This window comes from Malaclemys terrapin, chromosome 23, assembly GCF_027887155.1.
Source record: "Malaclemys terrapin pileata isolate rMalTer1 chromosome 23, rMalTer1.hap1, whole genome shotgun sequence".
In the NCBI taxonomy this organism is placed as follows: Eukaryota; Metazoa; Chordata; order Testudines; family Emydidae; genus Malaclemys; species Malaclemys terrapin.
In genome coordinates this window covers 1,363,583-1,383,108 of record NC_071527.1, presented here as the reverse complement: position 1 = coordinate 1,383,108, position 19,526 = coordinate 1,363,583, and the positions used below count along the sequence as shown (strand labels likewise).

At 67.0% G+C, this 19,526-nt stretch overlaps 1 protein-coding gene across 1 annotated transcript; it reads left to right on the top strand.

Moving 5' to 3' along the window:
* Positions 1–439: 439 nt before the first annotated feature.
* ADCY6 (adenylate cyclase 6) lies at positions 440–19,029 on the top strand. The gene is made up of 17 exons (XM_054013215.1): positions 440–744; positions 2,804–2,950; positions 3,421–4,282; positions 10,457–10,606; positions 11,556–11,677; positions 12,088–12,199; positions 12,373–12,500; positions 13,034–13,192; positions 14,106–14,247; positions 14,459–14,587; positions 16,142–16,167; positions 16,406–16,553; positions 16,825–16,922; positions 17,095–17,182; positions 17,537–17,654; positions 18,162–18,321; positions 18,907–19,029. Exons 3-17 carry the CDS (start codon positions 3,422–3,424, stop codon positions 18,929–18,931), a joined length of 2,466 nt encoding a protein of 821 aa, XP_053869190.1. The 5' UTR covers positions 440–744; positions 2,804–2,950; position 3,421; the 3' UTR covers positions 18,932–19,029.
* The last annotated feature ends 497 nt before the right edge of the window (positions 19,030–19,526 follow it).

Sequence of the window (19,526 nt, the reverse complement as noted above, 5' to 3'; positions counted from 1 at the left end):
ATCTCTGCTCCTCCGTGTGTTTGTTGGTACACACGGTGTGGGCTCTGTGTGTGTGTGTACACGTGTGTTGCTGGCTCGGTGTGTATGTGTGTATATATGTGTGTGTTGCTGGCTGTGTGTACGCGTGTGTTGCTGCCTCGGTGTGTGTGTGTATATGTGTGTGTTGCTGACTGTGTGTGTGTACACGTGTGTGTTGCTGGCTGTGTGTACACGTGTGTTGCTGGCTTGGGGTGTGTGTGTGTATATATGTGTGTGTGTTGCTGGCTGTGTGTACGTGTGTGTTGCTGCCTCGGTGTGTGTGTGTATATGTGTGTGTTGCTGACTGTGTGTGTGTACACGTGTGTGTTGCTGGCTTTGTGTACACGTGTGTGTGTTGCTGTGTGTACACGTGTGTGTTGCAGCCTGTGTGTGTGTGTGTGTGCGCGCCTTCCCCCAGTGAAATATTCCGCGGCCCCCGCATCCCATCGCGCCGGAGGGGGGGGGGAGGCGAAAGGGCCCCTGCGCCTTTAAGGCCGCCTGGCTGGCGAGCCCCGCGCGGAGCGCACCGAGCGCCGGGAGCGGAGCGGAGCGAGCTTGTGGATCCGGGCTAGAGGGCGTTTACCCCGGACAGCGACGGGAGGGCTCGGCCGGCCCGGCCCAGCCCAGCAGCGCCATGGAGCGAGGCTCGGCCAGCGACTAGCCGGGGCCGGGAGCAGCCCGCGGGGCCGGGATCGGCCGGGGACAGGCGGCGGCGCAGGACTGGAGGTGAGCGGCGGGGGGCCGGTGCCTTGGGCCGGGGCCGGGCGAGGGGCTCCCCGGGGCCGGGCGCCGCAGGGGGGGGCGCGGGCCGCGCTGTCGGGAGAGGGGGGCGCTGGTGGGGCCCTGGCGCGGAGCCCGGCGGGGGACACCTGCAGAGCGGGCTGGGTTGGAGAGACTCTCCCGGGACCGCCGGCGGGACGGGGGTATCCGCGCCCCCGGGAAGCTCGCAGGAGCCCTGCAGCCGGGCCCCGGGGTTAATCTGGGGGGAAACGGGCCGCTCCCCCCGCCATGGGGCTGGTGGCCCCGGGGCCTGTGGAGAGGAGCCCGGCTGGGCCAGCCTGTTTGTGTGTCGGGGTTGGGGTGACGGGGGGTGCCCTAGGTGCCTGTATAAGACAGACACCCCGAATAGCATCGGGACACCCCAGCACCGCCCCTCACACCTCCCAGCAGGGCTGGTTTCAGTTCTGCCCTTCATCTCCAGCTGTCCTGGGCTAAGTGGGTGCAGGCTGGGGGACCCCTGCCCCTGGGGACCCCTGCGGCGCTGCAGGTGGCTCAGCGGGCGACGCAGACCCCCGTGCTGCCGGGCCCTGCGCTGAGGAAGGTGGTGACTGTGGGCTGGGGCGGAGAACCAAGGTCCTGACCTGACTGTGAGTGGCCACCGGCGGATCCTGCCTGGGAGTCGGGGTTCTAACCCCCAGTGCCCTGGCCAGACTCCAGCGCCAAGCTACTCTGCTTTCCTAAAACCCCCCTGTGGGTTGTCGCCCACTTCCTGTCCTGCGGTGTTGTAGGGCTGTTAATCAGCTGCCACTTCTCAGCCCAGAGGTGGCTGCATCTTGGTGGTGGGTGAAGGAGCTCTGCAAGATGCTCCGAGGTCCCTGGCTGGAAGAGGGTTTGGGGGGCAGGGAGCCGTTCCCTGGGGAGGGTTGTGCCGTGTCCCCGGCTGCGGGAACGGGGAGTGATGTCATGGCGCTGGTGCTGGCTCCCGGGATGTAGATAAGGGCCGTGTAGGAGGAGACGGAATAACTCTCCGAAGAGGCTGGATCTAAACGGAGCGCGGGCTTGGCCGCCATTCAAGACAAATAGAGTTTGAAAGCAGAAGATTATTCGAGTTTTGTTGCATATTGAATTACTCAGGCTGGGCTGGGGGAGGGGCCCTGGGGCCACAATAAAGGGCTCTGGTGGCTCTGTCACATGGAGGGCAAGTCCCTAACAGCCCTGGGAATCGTGAGCAGAAGTTCAGGGCTGGGCTAGCAGGGGGCTGCGGGTCAGGAGTGAGGGACATCAGTGGGGCTGGGAGTGGGGAGCCCAGGGCTGGGATTGCAGGGGCAGGGTGGGAATGAGGGGCACGGGCGGGGCTGGGAGTGGGGAGCCCGGGACTGGGAGTGGGGAGCCCGGGGCTGGGATTGCCGGGGGCTGCGGGTCAGGGCTGGGGCTGGGCTAGCAGGGGGCTGTGGGTCAGGACTGGGGGGCACCGGCGGGGCTGGGAGTGGGGAGCCCAGGGCTGGGGTGCATGGTCAGTTTAAAACACTGGGGCAGCCCTGACATGGTCAAACTCTGAGCAGGATCCTCTGTGGGGCTGGAGCCAGATCTCACGCCGCCTGATCTCTCCCCCACGGTGAAGTGCTGGAGTGGGAGGAAGGATTCCAGGGAGTTACCCACAAGGGCCCCTTGCCCAGTGCTGAGATGCAGCTGCCTCTGGGCTGGGGCACAGGGGCCGTTTAACACCCGCACAGGAGTTCAGAGGGGAGAGTGAACAGCTATCCTACGTGTGACTGATGCTGCTGCAGTGTGTGTGTGTGTGTGTGTGTGTGTGTGTTGCATCCCCTTGGCTGCCTTGGGACCCCCCGGCGCTGAGCTGTGGGGATCGCTGGGCTATGTCCCAGCCCTGGGCTGGGTGTCTGGCCAGGGGCTGGACAGTCGGGGATAGATGGCCTGGGTGATGGTGGGGCCGTGTCTATCTGTCTCTGCTGGTGGCTGTTTGTTCCAGGGGGGTAAGGTTGGCACACGGGGAGTGGCTGGGATACTGAGCTTACCTGATACCCTCTCCCACCTCCTCTGCTTTCAGGTGCCTGGCCCAGCCTGCCCCGTGCCCGCCCCATGCCCAGCTGGACGTGAGGTGGAGCCAGGGCACTGCCCTCCTGCCGACTTGTTGGGTTAAATGCCGGCTCGTCCCGTGCCAGCTCAGTGCTCCTGGCACAGAGCAGCCACCCAGGTGAGTTATCCTGGGAGATTAATTTGGGGGGATCCTGTCCCCACACTGTGAGTTGGAATTGGGGATGGGAGGAAGCAGGGCATGTACAGACACACACACCCCCCGTGCCAGCCAAGGGTCTTCCTGGGGGTCTCACGGCACCCCCCACATGCAGCTTGTCCCCCTTGTGGACCCTCGGGCTGGAGTCTCCAAGCAACACCCCCCACCGGCCGGGCGCCCCGTACTGCAGCCTCATATTGATACCCCCCTGCCTCCTGCTTGTCCCCCCCAACCCCTGGGTGCCCACCTCTGCCATATGCTCAGTGCTGGCACCTCCTGTGCCCCCTCAGCACTGATGCCCCCCACCCCTGCCTCCTGGCCGTTCCATGCCCCTGGGCACCGGTACCCCCGGGTGTCCCCTTGGCATTGATGTCCCCCCCATGTGCTCTGGCCCCTGGGTGCTAATGCCCCCCTCTCCTTGGTGCCTGCAGCATGTCATGGTTTAGCGGCATCCTGGTGCCCAAGGTGGACGAGCGGAAGACGGCATGGGGGGAGCGCAACGGGAAGAAGGGGCAGCGCCCGCGCTCCTCGCTCTGCAGCCCGCGGTACATGAGCTGCCTGCAGGACCCCGAGCTGGAGCGGGGCACCCACCCGCGGGCCGGCCTGGGCCTGACCTGCTCCTGGCAGGAGGACCACTACAGCAAGAAGGGCCTGGCTGGGGGCGCTGGCGACCTGGGGCTGAAGTCGGTGGACTTGGGCTTTGAGGACGGCGAGGCCAAGGGGCCGAAGGTGGTGGCAGAGGGGGTGGCCAGGCCCGGGGAGCGGCTGTCGGCGGGCGAGTGCTGGCAGCGCCTCCTGCAGGTTTTCCGCTCCAAGCGCTTCCAGTCGGCCAAGCTGGAGCGGCTCTACCAGCGCTACTTCTTCCAGATGAACCAGAGCAGCCTGACGGTGCTGATGGGGGTGCTGGTGCTGGTGTGCGGCGTGATGCTGCTCTTCCACTGCGTGCCCGGCACCCCCCGGGTGCCCTACGCCGCCGCGCTGGCCGTGGCCACCGCCCTCTTCCTGGCACTCATGGTACTGTGCAGCCGTAGTGCCTTCCCCCAGGACTCCATGTGGGTGGTGAGCTACCTGGTGCTGGCCGCGCTGGGCGGGGTGCAGGCCCTGGGCACCCTCATGGCCTCGCCGCGCAGCGCCTCCGAGGGCGTCTGGTGGAGCGTCTTCTTCATCTACATCACCTACACCCTGTTGCCCGTCCGCATGCGGGCCGCCGTGGGGGCGGGCGCCCTGCTCTCTGCCCTGCACCTGCTCATCACCTGGCACCTCAACGCCAGCGACCCCTTCCTCTGGAAGCAGGTATGGGGGCTCTGGGGGTGGACAGTGGGAGGCAGGGCTTCCTTTGGGGGGCTGCGGGGTGTTGCCCTGCTGGGCTCAAGGAGGGAATGTGTGGGGTTGGGGGGCAGCTGCCCCCCACGTGTGGTCTGAGGGTGTGCCCAGCAGTGGGTTTGTGTGTACGTGGTGGGGGGAACGTCCCGACACTCGTGGGACTGGCCTGGCCCCTGAACCAGGCCTGCATCCGGGTCAGCTGGATACAGGACAATGGGCAGCTAGGTGTGGGGCTGGGTGGGGAAGGGGTGTTTTGTCTTGGGGGAATGATGAACCTAGAAGGGCCCTGCTTCCCGCCTGCCTCTCTGTGCTCCGGCTCTGGGGGGGCCGGCGGGGTCCAGCACTGGCTTCTCTCCCCAGTGGCGCTGGTGTGAGTCCAGCCCCGCTCCCCTCTGACTGGGGGCCTGGTGCCCGGCCTCCACCAACCCCTCCCGGGCAGGCTGCCCCCCCGTGTCTCCCTACAAGGCCCCTGTGGGGCTGGGCTGAGGTGTGGGGGGGGGGGGCGAGGGCAGTTCTCCTTGCTGCCAGGCCCCCACATGCATGGACCCCCCCGGAGGGAGGGGGAGGGGAGCCGTGGGAGTCAGGGCCTGGGGCTAGCAGCCAGGGGTGTGTGTGGGGGAGGGAGGATCTGGCCATGCCACCACCCACCCAGGGGCTGCCAATGGGGTGGGGGGGTCTGATCCTGGGGGGCTGGGGGTGAGTGCTGCAGTGCCCCCTCCCTGAGGGCTGGGCCCCTGCTCTCTGGGGGGGATGCGGCTCCCACGCTCCCATTCGGCAGGTGGTTTCCATGGCAGCACGGCGCTGGGGTGGGGGGGGAAGCAGCTCCTGATTAGAACCACATGTTTCTAGCGAGTGATGCAGCGCCCCTGCCGGGGGTGAGGGGAGGGACCGTGGGGGGGTCATGTAAATATGGGGCCCGGAGGAGGCCTGTGGCCAGAGCTGAGGAGACACAGCCAGGACCCCTCCTCCCCCAGCCCCTCTGGACCCCCAGGGCCCTGTTCCATTGCCCCATTAGCACCCCCTTGGGAAGGATGGGACCCTCAGTGTGGCTGGCACGGCCCCCCAGGGGGCCCCTGGAATGGGGTTGTCCCCCTGCCCCACATGCTCCACTTAGACCCCATCTCCCTACGCTCCATGTCACCTTCTCAGTGGGCAGCAGAGCGTGGGGGGGGGGGGCCCTGTTTGTCCTCTGTGTGGGGGAGCTGGGGGGGCCGCCCTGTCCCCAACCACAGTCTGATGAACGTGCCCCTTCCCTCATTTGTAATCCCCAGGGAAGTTTCTCCCCTCAGCACCCCTCCCGGGGGTGTTGGGGACAAGGAATCTGTCGGGGGGGGGGGTTCGGTGTGGCCCCAGGGCACGTGGTCCTTGAGGCTGCCCTGCCCAGCTGAGTTGGCGAATTGTCCTCTCGATGCTGCTCACATCATGTGGTGGGGAGTTTCACAGGCCGTAGCATTTTGAAAATCTTTTATGTGTAAATTTTAATTCTATATTTCAGTTTAATTCCCTGCAGTCAAATGCCGCCTCCTGCCCCATTTCCCCCCCCCCACACACACACACTTAAGCACCAATGCATGTCCCCCTTTGCCACCCTTGAGCTCCACCTCCTGCTGCCCCCTTCCCCTGGGGTGGGGGCTGAATCGGACCATCCCTTGTGTCTCATCTCTGGGGGTGGGGGGAGGTACACAAAGCCTTCTATTGTGGGCCGGGGGTTTTCTTGGGAGGGCGGGGGGTGCATGCTGGACAAAGCCTTCTATTGTGGGGGCTGGGAGGAGACTGTCTGTGGGAGGATGGGAGTGGGGCATGAGGCCCTCGAGGGCAGAGGGGACAGGATGTTGGGGTGAGGGTGAGTTTCAGTCCCGGGGGGGGGGGGGGGGGGGGAGAGTGACCCCGGCCCCACCCAGAGCCAGGAGGGACCACAGAGTCCAGAACACAACTAACGGGGGGACAATGCATGATAAAAGTGGCGGGGGGGGCGAGGGTCGGCCGCGGGGGTGAGGGGCGACATGAAGGAGGAGCGGTCAGATCAATACATGGAGCACCGCGCTGGGTGTCCCCTCTGGCCTGGTGGCTGGCTGGCCGGGGGCAGGCTGACGAGGGGTCCCGTGGCTGCATGGGGCCGTGGATGGGGTGTGTGTAGACGAGATGTGGGGTGCCTGGCGGCAGGGTCTCCCTCTCGCTGAGTGCCCGGCCCATGGGGGAGATGCCAGCCGGTGTCCCCAGCTGGCTGTGAGGGTCGGGATACAGGTCTGCCAGGGCCTCGTCCTCTGTGGGGGACTGGGGGCCCCAGGGGGGGCACCGGGGAGGGGTGGGGTGGACCATGCCTGTGTGTAGGTCTGACAGTGACTGGGAGCCAGCCAGCTCTCAGGGCAGGGTCCCCATCACAGGCTCTGGGGGGCTGGGAGAGAGGGGCACAGGATCCACTCGTGGTACATGTGAGAGGCTGGGGAGGGGGCTGCGGACCCCTGTCCTGGACTCACTGGGGGGTCGGGACTCCAAGCCCCTGTTGTCTGGGCATTGGGGGTGGGGGCTGCTTTCACCAGATGCCAGGGTCCTGTGACACCGTCTGCCCAGACAGGGTGATTTGAACTGGGGCGTTGCCCTGGTGCTGCCTCCATCCCCAAAACTGGCTGCTCCCCCCGCTACCCATAATCCCTCAGGCAGCTCCCATGTGCAGAGACCCTCCCCTCTCCCCTGTCTGGAGGCCTGGGGATGGCTGGAGCTGCCCCGGGGGTGGGGGGAGATCATGGCGGGCGGGCGGTAGCAGGGGCAGCCCCGGCCTGTCGCTGTGGGGTTGAACGTGTGGATGGCCCATGACATGGCTCGTGCCCGCATGGGTGTGTGCAAAGGGGAGGGCCCCTCGCTCAAGCGCCTCGTGTGCATAGGGTCATGGCGCTGCTTGTGCACCATAAGCATCCGGGGGGAGGGGGCGTGGCACTCTCCCTGCCCTCCTGGTGCTGCCCTGCCCCCAATCTGGCGACTCCCTTGGCCGTGCCTTGGCGCTGCTGCTGTGGGTGCAGGGTAGGGGGTGGAGGCGGCTGTGGGGGCAAGGCAAACACCCTTGGCAGGTCTCTCCTCTCGTGCCGCGCCCCCCCCCCTGGTTTTCCAGCCATGGCGCATGCATCCCTCAGGCCTGGTCGCGTGGGGGTGGAAGAAGGGCCCTGGGCTAAGGGGAGGGGCAGCCAAGCCCCACGGCTCAGCTGGGGGGTGTGAGCGGCTGCCCTTGCCAAGGCTGGGTCCCCGAGGCAGGAAATCGGGGCCCCTTGTGGGGGGCAGAAGCATGGTGAAGAGGGCTCCAGCTGTCTTCTGGCCCTCTGTGGGACCCGGACTCCTGGGTTCTGTTCTCCGCGCTACTGAGTGGCCTGGCCTGACTCCCTTCCCCGCTCTGTGCTTCAGGGTTGTCCACACCTCGTGCTGGGGGGCTAACCCTAGCAGGGTAGATGTTCCCGCTAGGGGGTGGAGGCCGGGCTCCGGACCCTCCCGGCTCAGGCTCGGGCCGTGGGTTTTCTTGTCTTTTGCAGTGTAGGGCGGGGGGGTTCACCCTCTTCTCATTTGCGGACCCTTTAAAGATTTTGAATGGAGGCGCCGAGCCCTTTGGAAATGGTAGCTCCAGTCTGCGGCCACCCCCCTGGAGATAGCCCCTCGGTCTCCCCAGGAGGGGCTGGTGCTGCTGATCCCGCGGGAGGGGAGTAGCGAGCCCATGTCTCTGCAGAGCTCGGAGCTTGGGGGGCCTGGGCATGGCCAGGCGTTGTGGTGTCCTGGAGCTGTGCCCGCCCCCCCAGCCAGCTCACCGAGAGGATCCCATGGCCCTCTGGAGCCCCTCTCACATCTCCTTCCTGGCTTTTCCCCGTCCCCCTTTCTACCCGTCCAGGTCTGAACCAGCCACTCCTGCGATGCGGCCAGGGCTGGGGTGGGACATGGCAGCTGCAGCTGGGGGGCGTGAGAGACGAAGGAGGGCCCTGAATTGGCTGAGGGGGCGGGGGTGGCTTTAACGTGCCCACTTCATGCAGGGCACGGCGGTAAATAGGAACTCCCCTTGGAAGGAATGGTGGGCGTGGGGCAGTGGGTGGGTAAGGGGTCCTGGGGGCAGTGTGCCAGCAGGGTGAGCGTGTGAGGGGGACAGAGCACTGGGGAGAGGTAAGTGTGCACGGTTCTCGGAGGGGGTCACGCTGCAGGGGATGCAGCATTGGGGAGGTATTGGGGGGCAGTGTTGGGATGGCAGGGTTCTGTTCTGGGTGACGTGCCAGCTCACATAGTGTTTTCCCTGTCCCCTGGCCTGAACCGTTTACCCCCAACCTGGCTCTGTCACTCCGGTGTCTGGGGGGAGCCTAGTGCTGGCCTTGGATCACCCCCCCCTAATATATGGTTCCCTCCCCGCTCCAGCCCTGTTACCCCTCCGCAGGCCGGGCTCAGCTCAACCTCTCGGGGCATCCTCGGAAGGGGGGGCCGGTTCTCCTCACCTGCCCCTGCCAGAGGGGGTGGGGGGGCACCAGGCAGCCCCCAGGGACAGCCCGTCTGAAAACCCATCTGACTGGGCTGGTCCTGTTGTGTGTGTTGCGGGGTGTCGGGGGCAGTGTGCCCTGGGGAAGCCAATGTCCCAGGGACATGGGGGCGGGGTGGTGGGGGGGGTTCACTGGCCGGCTCTTGGGAGGCCCCGTGCAAGGCAGTTATTTTTGGCTGCTCTGCAGGGAGCTGCGTTCCCAGGCCCTATTGACCAGCTGCCCGGTGGCCCTGGGGGCTGCCCCCCCCCATCTCGCTCTGGGAACCTGGCAGGACAGTGATTTGAGTGCCCGGTGGAGGGTGGGGCTGTGTCCGGGTGCCCCGTGCAGCCACCATGGGGGGTTCTGTCGATGTATGGGGGGGGCCCCTGCAGGATACAAATTCCAATGTACCAGGCAATGCCTCAATCCTTTTACCTTGGTAAAAATCCCATTTTGGGCTGGGTCAGACCCCCTCCAGGACTGGGGCCCAAACCCCAGAACTGTTCATGGGGAAGGGGGTGAAAGTTACATTCCCCCCCCCCCATTCCCTGCATGTAGCCAATCAACGGGTTCGAAAGCAAAGTGCTGCTGGCCGGTGGGCGGGGGGGCGGGGACGGCACTGGGGGGAGCCAGAGTCCTGCTGCTCCGAGCGGGGGCTGTCGGGGTGTGAGGTGGGGGGTGTTCTGTGGTCTAGACCCATCAGGCCCTGAGCTGAGGGTGCCCCCCCTCGCCGCGGTCCGTGGCCGGGCCGGGCCTGGCGCACAAGTTGCTGTGCTCATCTGGACGGGATGCGATAGCGCTGACCCTGCACCGCCCGGCTATAAATAGACCTGGCTGGGGGCCCTGGGGGGGAGGGGGCTGGGAGAACCATGGCAAACGTGCAGCTCCTGCTAAATCCATCTCCGCTCCCCCCCGTCCCCCCCCCCCCCGACAGCTTCCTCCCGCTTCCGAAGTGGCCTGGCAAGCCCTCGCTCAGAGCTCCCTGCCCCCAATGCCCTGTCCCTGCTGGGAATAGTGCGGGGGCTCAGGCCAGGCGACAGGACGGGGGTGTCTGCAGGGCAGAGAAGGGTGGGGGATGGGGGTCCTGTAGATCCCACCACTGACCCCAGCCCCGTGTGTCCTGGGGATGCACCAGCTCCAGCCGGCCGGCACCCAGCAGCCCTGTGGGGATTGTGGGGTGCAGCCAGCCAACCCCCAGCTCTGCTTCCCCTAGCCCAAAGGGAGTGGAGCTCTGCTGGACTGGGCTGTGCCCCGCCTTGGAGGGGGGCAGAGAGACGTGTCTCAGTGGCGAGTTGGAGGGGCGAGCACCTGTCGCAGGGGGTGGGAGAGGGCGGGACAGGGCACTGCTGCAAGGAAGCTCACAGCAAAGGGAAGGTGGGAGGCGCTCGCCCTGATGCTCAGACTATGGGGATGTAAGGGAGCCCCCGCCCCCATCTTGCCTCGCTAAGGGGTGCTGAGCCCCACTGCTCCAGCCCCAGATCTTTGGGGATCACCCCAGAACCTGCCCCCTCTCCATGCCAGCCCGCCCCCCCACGGCTGATGGGTGGGTTGGGGGCGCAGTGTCCTGTTCGCGGGGGCCATGTGTTTGCAGGGGCTGGGGTGGGGAGGGGTGGCTGTCTGGGTTGGGGTGTTGGGACTGACCCACCCCTCTCCCTCTCGACCCCAGCTCAGCGCCAACGTCCTGATCTTCCTCTGCACCAACATCATCGGGATCTGCACCCACTACCCGGCCGAGGTGTCTCAGCGCCAGGCCTTCCAGGAGACCCGCGGCTACATCCAGGCTCGGCTGCACCTGCAGCGGGAGAACCGGCAGCAGGTGAGTGGGGCGGGGCGGGGACTGGGTCAGTGCAGCAGCCCCGCCCCCCACACTGTGCTGGGGGGGTCAATAACGGGGGCCGGCTGGGGTTTGGTTGGGAGTCGAGGGAAGAGGCTGATAATGGATCACGAGGTGTGGGGTTCATTCACGGGGGGCCGTACGTCAGACACGCCAGGCGTGGTCCCACTCTGCTCCGCGGCCACTGAAGGGGTCTGTGGTTTGGGGGTGGGGTGACCGGTTCACTTGTGGGTGTCAGTGACAGGCGTGTCATTTTGGGGGGTGTCAGTGATGGGTCTGGTTTGGGGGGCATGGAGGTCTGGTTTGGGGGTGATGGGGCTGGTTTGGGGGCACGGAGGAGTCTGGTTTGGGGGGTATGGAGGGGGTGTGGTTTGGGGGTAATGGGCCTGGTTTGGGGGGTACAGAGGGCTGGTTTGTGGGTGTCAGTGATGGGGGTGGTTTGGGGGTCTGGAGGGGTCTGGTTTGGGGGTGATGGGGCTGGTTTGGGGGGTATGGAGGTGGTGTGGTTTGGGGATAATGGGCCTGGTTTGGGGGGCACAGAGGGCTGGTTTGGGGGTGTCAGTGACGGGGCTGGTTTGGGGGGAACAGGGGGTGTGGTTTGGGGACACAGAGGGGTCCGGTTTGGGGGTGACAGGGCTGGTTTGGGGGTGTCGGTGATGGGGCTGGTTGGGGGAGCACAGAGGGGTGTGGTTTAGGGGACACAGGGGGTGTGGTTTGGGGGTGACAGGGCTGGTTTGGGGGTGTCGGTGATGGGGCTGGTTGGGGGGGCACAGAGGGGTGTGGTTTAGGGGACACAGGGGGTGTGGTTTGGGGGTGACAGGGCTGGTTTGGGGGTGTTGGTGATGGGGCTGGTTGGGGGGGCACAGAGGGGTGTGGTTTAGGGGGGCGTGGTTTGCGGGTGTCGGTGACGGAGGGTGTGGTTTGGGTGCAGGAGCGCCTCCTGCTGTCGGTGCTGCCCCAGCACGTTGCCATGGAGATGAAGGAGGACATCAACACCAAGAAGGAAGACATGATGTTCCACAAGATCTACATCCAGAAGCACGACAACGTCAGGTGCGGGGGTGGGGAGCTGGGCGCGTGGGCCCCCCAGGCACTGTTGGGGGGCCCTGTCTGGGGGGCTCCTCTGCACCCGCGAGAATCACCCTGGGTAACTGGGGCCCGGCCTGGGCCCCTGCGACAGGGACCCGCTGGCGGCAGCTAGAGCAGCTGGGCCCCAAGGGACACGCAGGGTTGGGGGGGCCTGTGGGGCTCTGGGGGTGGGAGTGTGGGGCAGGCGGAGCTCCGCCTTGGGGACCTGCCCTGGAGGATGCTTGGCTGAGGCAGTGGGTATTGGGGTGCCTGGCGGGGCACTGGGGGGCGTCTGGGGCACAGGGAAGGGGGTTGGAGGTCCAGGCACTTTGGGACCGAGTGGCTGAGGCCGGGGGGAGTGTCTGAGTCTCTGCTCGCTCTCCTCTCCTCTCCAGCATCCTGTTTGCAGACATCGAGGGCTTCACCAGCCTGGCCTCCCAGTGCACGGCCCAGGAGCTGGTGATGACGCTCAACGAGCTGTTTGCGCGCTTCGACAAGCTGGCCTCGGTGAGCGTGTTGTGGGGGGCGGCAAGCTGGGGGCTGGTGGGACATGGGGGGTGGGGTAGGCTGGGGGGCTGACTGGGTGTGGTTGGCAAGGGGGGCAGGCTGGTGGGTGGGGTCTGCCTGTGGGCTGGTGTCACTGGGCAGACCCCATGAGCCCCCCTCTGCCCCTCTCGCAGGAGAACCACTGTCTGCGGATCAAGATCCTCGGTGACTGCTATTACTGTGTGTCAGGGCTGCCCGAGGCGCGGGGAGACCACGCTCACTGCTGCGTGGAGATGGGGGTCGACATGATCGAAGCCATCTCGTGAGTTGTGGGGGGAAGCCCTGGGCCAGCCGCTCACATCGTCGCACCCACGTGCTTGTGCACTGCACGCAGCCCCCAGCCTCGTGCGTGGCACGCACCGATGATGCACAGGCACCTGCAGTGCACGGTGCACACTTGCCATTGGTGCAGTGCACGCTTGCCCTACGTACAACACGCACCGTGCACCTGCTCCATCCGTTGATGCGTACGCGCTACACCCAAGCCACGTGCTCCGGGTGCTCGCTCTGCTCACGCAAGCGCTCCCCGACTTGTGTGGCAGACCAGGGTCACGCCCAGAGCTGGCACACTCAGGCAGGATGAGGTGTCCCCCCTCCCCCCCGCCGTGCTGCTCACGAGGGGCCGGATGGTTCATGTCACCTGCCCCGGACACATCTGTGTCTCGCCAGCCTGGCACAGCCGTGACTTGCCATTGCTCTCTCCATGGCGAGCAGGTCACACCCGCTCCCTTGTGCTCTGGGGCCCCCCGCTGCTGCGGGGGGTGGGCAGATCTGATGCTCTCTGTGCCCCCCCAGGCTGGTGCGCGAGGTGACGGGGGTGAACGTGAACATGCGGGTGGGCATCCACAGCGGGCGCGTGCACTGCGGGGTGCTGGGGCTGCGCAAGTGGCAGTTCGACGTCTGGTCCAACGACGTGACCTTGGCCAATCAGATGGAAGCCGGAGGCAAAGCTGGGTGAGTGGAGGATGCGGGGGGGGGCTCGTGACTAAGAAGGATCAGGCCGGGGCAGTGCCTAGATAGGAGCCCCCCGGGAAACCGCCTGCTCAGCAGGGAGCTCTCTCCCCAGCAGTCAGCGCTGGCCCCTCTGTGGTGCCAGGGGAGCTGTGCTGCGGGGGTGCAGTGGGGGGCTCTCCCCAGCGGGTGCAGGGGGCACTGTACTGCAGGGGGCAGGCGGGGGGGCTCTCCCCAGTGGGTGGAGGGGGGCACTGTACTGCAGGGCGCAGGCGGGGGGGCACTCCCCAGTGGGTGCAGGGGGCACTGTACTGCAGGGGCAGGCGGGGGGCTCTCCCCAGTGTGTGCAGGGGGCACTGTGCTGCGGGGGCGCAGTGGGGGGCTCTCCCCAGTGGGTGCAGGGGGCACTGTACTGCAGGGGGCAGGCAGGGGGGCTCTCCCAGCGGGTGCAGGGGGCACTGTACTGCAGGGGGCAGGTGGGGGGCTCTCCCCAGCGGGTGCAGGGGGCACTGTACTGCAGGGGGCAGGTGGGGGGCTCTCCCCAGCGGGTGCAGGGGGCAGGCGGGGGCGCAGTGGGGGGCTCTCTCCAGTGGGTGCAGGGGGCACTGTACTGCAGGGGGCAGGCGGGGGGCTCTCCCTAGTGGGTGCAGGGGGCAGGTGGGGGGCTCTCCCCAGCAGTCAGCGCTGGCCCCAGGGCAGCGCTAGGAGGCTGCACTGCAGGGGTCTCAGTAGGGGGCGCTCTCCTTGCAGTTCCCGCCTGTGGCTGTGGGTTAAGCAGCTGCTCTGTCCTGCCCCGGAGGGTGGGGCCCTGTCCCGGGGACTCTCGCGCTGGGGGTGCGGCGGGTTAGACAGGGAATGGGGGGGGCATGACTCTCGGGCTCAGCGTCCTGTCCCCCCCCCCCCGCCCCCCTCCCAGGCGCATCCACATCACTTGGGCGACGCTGCAGTACCTGAACGGGGACTACGAGGTGGAGCCCGGCCACGGGGGCGAGCGCAATGCCTACCTCAAGGAGCACAACATCGAGACCTTCCTCATCGTGGGCTGCAGCCAGAAGCGCGTGAGTCGGGAGCCGGGCTCGGGGGTGGGGGCGATGCGTCCCTGGCACGGGGGGCCGCCTCTCTGGGGTGAGCGTTCGGGGGTGGGGCTGACTAGTGGGTGCTGGGTAGGGCAGGTGCTCGGGGCGGGTGCTGGGTGGAGGGACGCTCCAATGGGTGCTGGGGGGTGCCTCGGTGGGGCCCCTCACCCTGCGCCTTTCTCTCCCCGAGCAGAAGGAGGAGAAGGCCATCCTGGCCAAGCTGCAGCGGGCGCGGGCCAACTCCACAGAGGGGCTGGTGCCACGCTGGGTGCCCGACCGCACCTTCTCCCGCACCAAGGACTCCAAGGCCTTCCGGCAGATGGTGAGTCGGGGGGGGCGGCACTGGGGGGGTCTTTCTCTGCCCGGTGGCGAAGGAAGGAAGAAGAGGGTCTCTGTCAGCTGGAGTCTGGGCCTGGCCTGTGGGAGGGGTGGGTCTCGTTGGTCTGCATGTCGGAGGTTCCCCTAACCAAGGCGGGGGGCATGTGGGAGTGGGGCCCCCCCATGCATTGACCCCTCTGACACTGGTGCTCCATGCCCCCTCCAGGGCTCACTCAGTCCTGTCTGGAGAGGGGAGCTCCCCCCACCCCTGTCTGCCAATGTGCCCCCCCTTCCTGCCCCTCTCCCCTCATTCCAGCACTTTGAATTGGTTTTCCCCAGCTCGCTTCCTGCCCCCCCGGGGGGCTGCGCTGGGAGCGGGGGGGACGGACGGGGGACAGTTCATCCTCATGGCGCATGTGTGGTTGGCTGCTATGGAATGGCTTGTTCGCACGGTTGCCATTCTGCCCTTGGTTGTCATGACGCCGGGCGCTAGGGCATGGCTGGGCTCTGGCGTGGCCCCAGGGCACAGTCTGCGGCGTTTGCCCTGCTGGTTGCTTTGGTTCGGTGCATCGGCATGGCGCAGTCCAGCATCGGTTGCCATGGAATGGCTCACTGTCAGCCTGGAGCTGGTTGCCATGGAGCCGGTTGCTATGGCACAGTCTCTCATCTGTGCCCGTTGCCATGGCACGGCTGGACGTGTCTGCCCCGGTGGTGCCTGGGTGGGCAGTGCGGTGGGGCAGGTGGGCCAGTACATCCTGCGCTGTGAGCCCGTCTCTGGGCCAAGCCATGGGGCCGGTGTCTGGAGGTGGGGGAAATGGGGTGTGGGAGCCGCACGGGGCCACTTCTGCGGGTCCAGCCGGACTGTGGAGGGGGGAGGAGCAGAGCCCCTAGATCCCTCCTGCCTCACATCTCCCCCTCTCCCCCAGTGCTGCCCAGCTCCCTTCCTGTGGGGCACAGGCTCAGGGGCGCAATGCTGCCCCCCCCGCTGTAGGTCACCAGGGCTCCAGTCGGCTGGCGAAGGGTCCCCCCCACATGCCCTGCCAGGGAACAGCACCGGGAGCTGGGGGAAGGCGGCACCGGGCTGGGGCGTGGGGATGCGGCTGTCCCAGGGGAGAGGATGCTGCATCGTGGGCATTATGATGGCCTTGTGGATGCAGATCCAGACTCCTGGGTCCTGGCTCTGGTGCTCTGCCCCGCTCTGCTGTGACGCCTCAGGCAAGTCTCTGCCTCGGTTTCCCCTCCTGTCCCCTGCCTGTACACAGCATAATGCCTGGCGGTGGCGCACTCTGCTGAGTGGCACCGTTAGCTTGGGAGCAAGGGGGCGGGATCAGTCAGAAGGATCTTGTGGGGGGGGTGCAAGTGCCTGGGGGGCTGTAGCTGGGGCCTGGGCAGGGAATTTCCCAGCCCTGCCCATCTGGGAGCAGGAGCTCCTCCCTCCCTGCTGGTGCTGTGGGGGGCAGGGACCCTGAGGCTTCTGCGCCCCCCCCCCCCCCCCCCCCCGCAGGGAGGAGTGGTGACACCCTGAATCTCCCCTGACACCCTCTGTCTCTGTCTGCAGGGCATCGAGGACACCAGCAAAGACAAGTAAGTGCGCCCAGCCCCTGGGGGGGCCCCTCACTGCAGGGCCCAGGAACCGCCTGCCTGGATGGCCCCGGGCTGGGGCATGGAAGGTGCCCCGAGGGGGGGGTCACAGCCTTGCAAGCTGCAGCAAAAGCGGGGTGGCAGGCTTGGGGGGCGGGGGGGGGGAAGGGGGGCAGCAGGGGGCGCTCCAAAGGGGGACAGGGAGGCTGCTGTGCTCACCCCCCCTTCCGTGACCCCACAGCCGCAGCGCGCAGGAGGCCCTGAACCCCGAGGACGAGGTGGATGAGTTCCTGGGCCGAGCCATTGACGCCCGCAGCATCGACCAGCTGCGCAAGGATCACGTCAAAAAATTCCTGCTGACCTTCCAGACGCCGGAGCTGGAGAAGAAGGTACCGGGGCCCTCTGTCCCACCTCCATCCCATCCTGCTTCACAGTGGGGTGCCTCTGGCGCCCCCCCATCCTGCCCTTCGGCCCCCAGTCCCCCCCGCTCATCCCCCATCCTCTGCGCTTGCTCCCCGTCTCTGCCTGCCTCCCCGAGGGCTCAGAGAGACGCCCCTCCCTCCCCCCGCGGTAACAAACTGCCCCCCCCCCCCCGGTAGCATGGCTGTGTCCCGTCCCCCCCCCCCCCCCCAGCAGTAACCCTGCCCCCTCTCCCCACAGTACTCCAAGAAGGTGGATGATCGCTTTGGGGGCTACGTGGCCTGCACGCTGCTCGTCTTCTGCTTCATCTGCTTTATCCAGTTTGTGATGTTCCCACGGTAAGTCCAGTCTCCCCCAGCCCTCCCACAGCGCTGGCAGCCCCCCGCCCGCCCCGTGTGGTCCCAGAGCAGGCCTGGCTGCAGCATCTCCACCCTCCCCTCTTGCTCGTACGGAGCCCAGGCAGCCCGCGCCCCGTGGGGCCAGAGGCTCACGCTGCCCCTCTCTCCGCAGCTCCCCACTGATGCTCGGTGTCTACATCAGCATCTTCGTCATCCTGGCCAACATCCTCTTCGTCTGCGCCGTCTATTCCTGCATCAGTGTGAGTATCGGCTCCGTGCGTGTCGGCATCCCCTGCTCCTGCCTCAGTGCGCGTGTGTGTGCGTGTGCACACGCGTGTGCACTCTCTGCTCCGTCAGCGTGCAGGCCAGCTCCCTGTACCCAGGTGAGCATAATGAGCTCCCTAGGGTGCTAGGCTGTCTGGTGGTGGTGTGGGGGGAGGGGAGGACATGCAGGAGGGCCGGGGCCCTGTCCTGGTAGGGGGCAGGGCACATGGGGAGGTGGCTCCTCTCGGGCCAGACTGATTGGGGCTGTCATGCGAGGCCGGATGGCCGGGGAGGGGGCTGTCGTGCGAGGCCGGAACCCCTCTCTCAGCCCTCTTTTGCCCCCACCCCAGCTCTTCCCCGCAGCCCTGCAGCGGGTCTCCCGGAAGATCGTCCGCTCCCGCACCCACAGCACCTTCATTGCCGTCTTCACCATCCTCCCTCGTCTTCATCTCGGCCTTTGTCAACATGGTACAGCCCCGCGGGGGAGCGGGGGCCACCAGAGGGGGGCGTGGTATAGAGTGAGAGATGGGGTGGGGGATGGGGGGACCTTGTGGGGGGATGCAGGGGAAGCTGGGGATGTGGGGGGGGGCATGGTACAGAGTGGGCGCTGGGGGGGATGGGGGATCTCACGGGGGGAAGCTGGGGAGATGGGGGACCTTGCAGGGGAAACTGGGGGGGCATGGTACAGAGTGGGTGCTGGGAGGATGGGGAACCTCACGAGGGGATGCAGGGGTAGCTGGGGGTGTGGGGGGGGGCATGGTACAGAGCGGGCGCTAGGGAGACCCCATGGAGGGACATGAACAGCTTCTCGTTGTCTGGGGGCGGTAAGTGGCCAAGCTGGGGCACCCCAGGCACTGTCCGAGATGACACACCCCAACCCTTGGCTCTGGGGTGCTGCCCCTCCCAGGGGAGGAGAGGTCCCGGGGTTCCCCCACCCCGGCGCTGTCCCCATCGCCCCCTCTGGACTCTCCGCAGTTCGCCTGCAGCCATGTGCCCCTGCGGGACTGCGCCGGCCCGCACCCTCAATGTCACGCCTGAGGCCGTGGGCCCTGCCAGCTCCGCACCCTCAAACTACTCGCTGGGCTCGGACGCGCCCCCTTGTGACGGCGACGCCCCGGCCTGCAACTTCCCCGAGGTGAGAGCCCCCGTGAGCCGGGGGCATGGCGTGCAGGGCACAGCTGGGGGGAAGTGCAGGGTGCCAGGGACGTCTCCCCGGGGCGGGGGACAGAGCGGGCCCCCTCGGGCGGTGGACGGGGGTGAGGATGGGAGTCCGGGGTGGAGGTTGGGCCCTAGAGGGGTCTCCCAGGGTGTGCGGACGCTGCAGTGTAAGCCCCGGCTCAAGCCTGACCCCCGCCCATTCCATCTACACACACGAGTGGTGCTGTCCCAGGACCCCGCGGGGGGAGGGGCCGAGCCGGGAGCTGCGGTTCTAGGCCTGTGGCTTTGCAGTGTAGACGTGGCCCCACTGGCCTTGTGCTCTGGGCATCAGCCAAAAGGATCCGACTTCTGGTGTCCTCTGGACGATCCCGTTTCCCCCACGAGCCAGGGCGAGCGCGGCTGGCCTGGGCGCTGACCGCGGGGTAGACCCAGCGTTCACCATTCCCACCCTGGGGTTATGGACGCACAGGCCCTGGGGCTGCCCCCCGGAGTGCCCCCGCCCTGGGCTCCCGCTACAGCACGGCCGGACCTGGGCGCCCTGACGCCTCTCTGCCTCCCCCAGTACTTTAACTACAGCATTGTGCTGAGCCTGCTGGCCTGCTCCGTCTTCCTGCACATCAGCAGCATCGGGAAACTGGGGCTCACACTGGCCATCGAGGGGCTGTACCTGGTGCTGGCCGAGGGCCCCGAGGCGCCGCTCTTCGACAACTACGACCTGCTGGTCGCGGCCAACGCCCTGTGAGTGCCTGGTGCCCCATGGACACCCCCCCCCCCCCCGAGGGCCAGGGCTCTCCCCCCCTGCCCCTCTTCTTTCCCCCCCCCCCCCCCCCCCCCCCCCCCCCCCCCCCCCCGTGAGGGCCAGGGCTCTTCCCCCACCGGCTGGGCTCCATCCCCTGTGATATTTCTCAGTGCATCCAGGACTAGGAGTCACTTGTCTCCAGTGAGCGGGAGCCTTGCTTGTGCGTGTCTGGTGCAGGTCCTGAACCCCCCGCCCTGTCGCCGCCCAGACACGCCTGTACCAGCCAAGACCCCCTGGATACGGGCAGAAGCCGGCCCCAGTCTGAACGCATCGGCACAGGGTCGGCCCCTTGCTCCACACTGCAGTGCTGGGATTTGGGTAAAGGGTCTCGCCAGAATCTGGAGATCACAGAGCTCGTGAGCGAGGAGAACGGAGACCAGAGG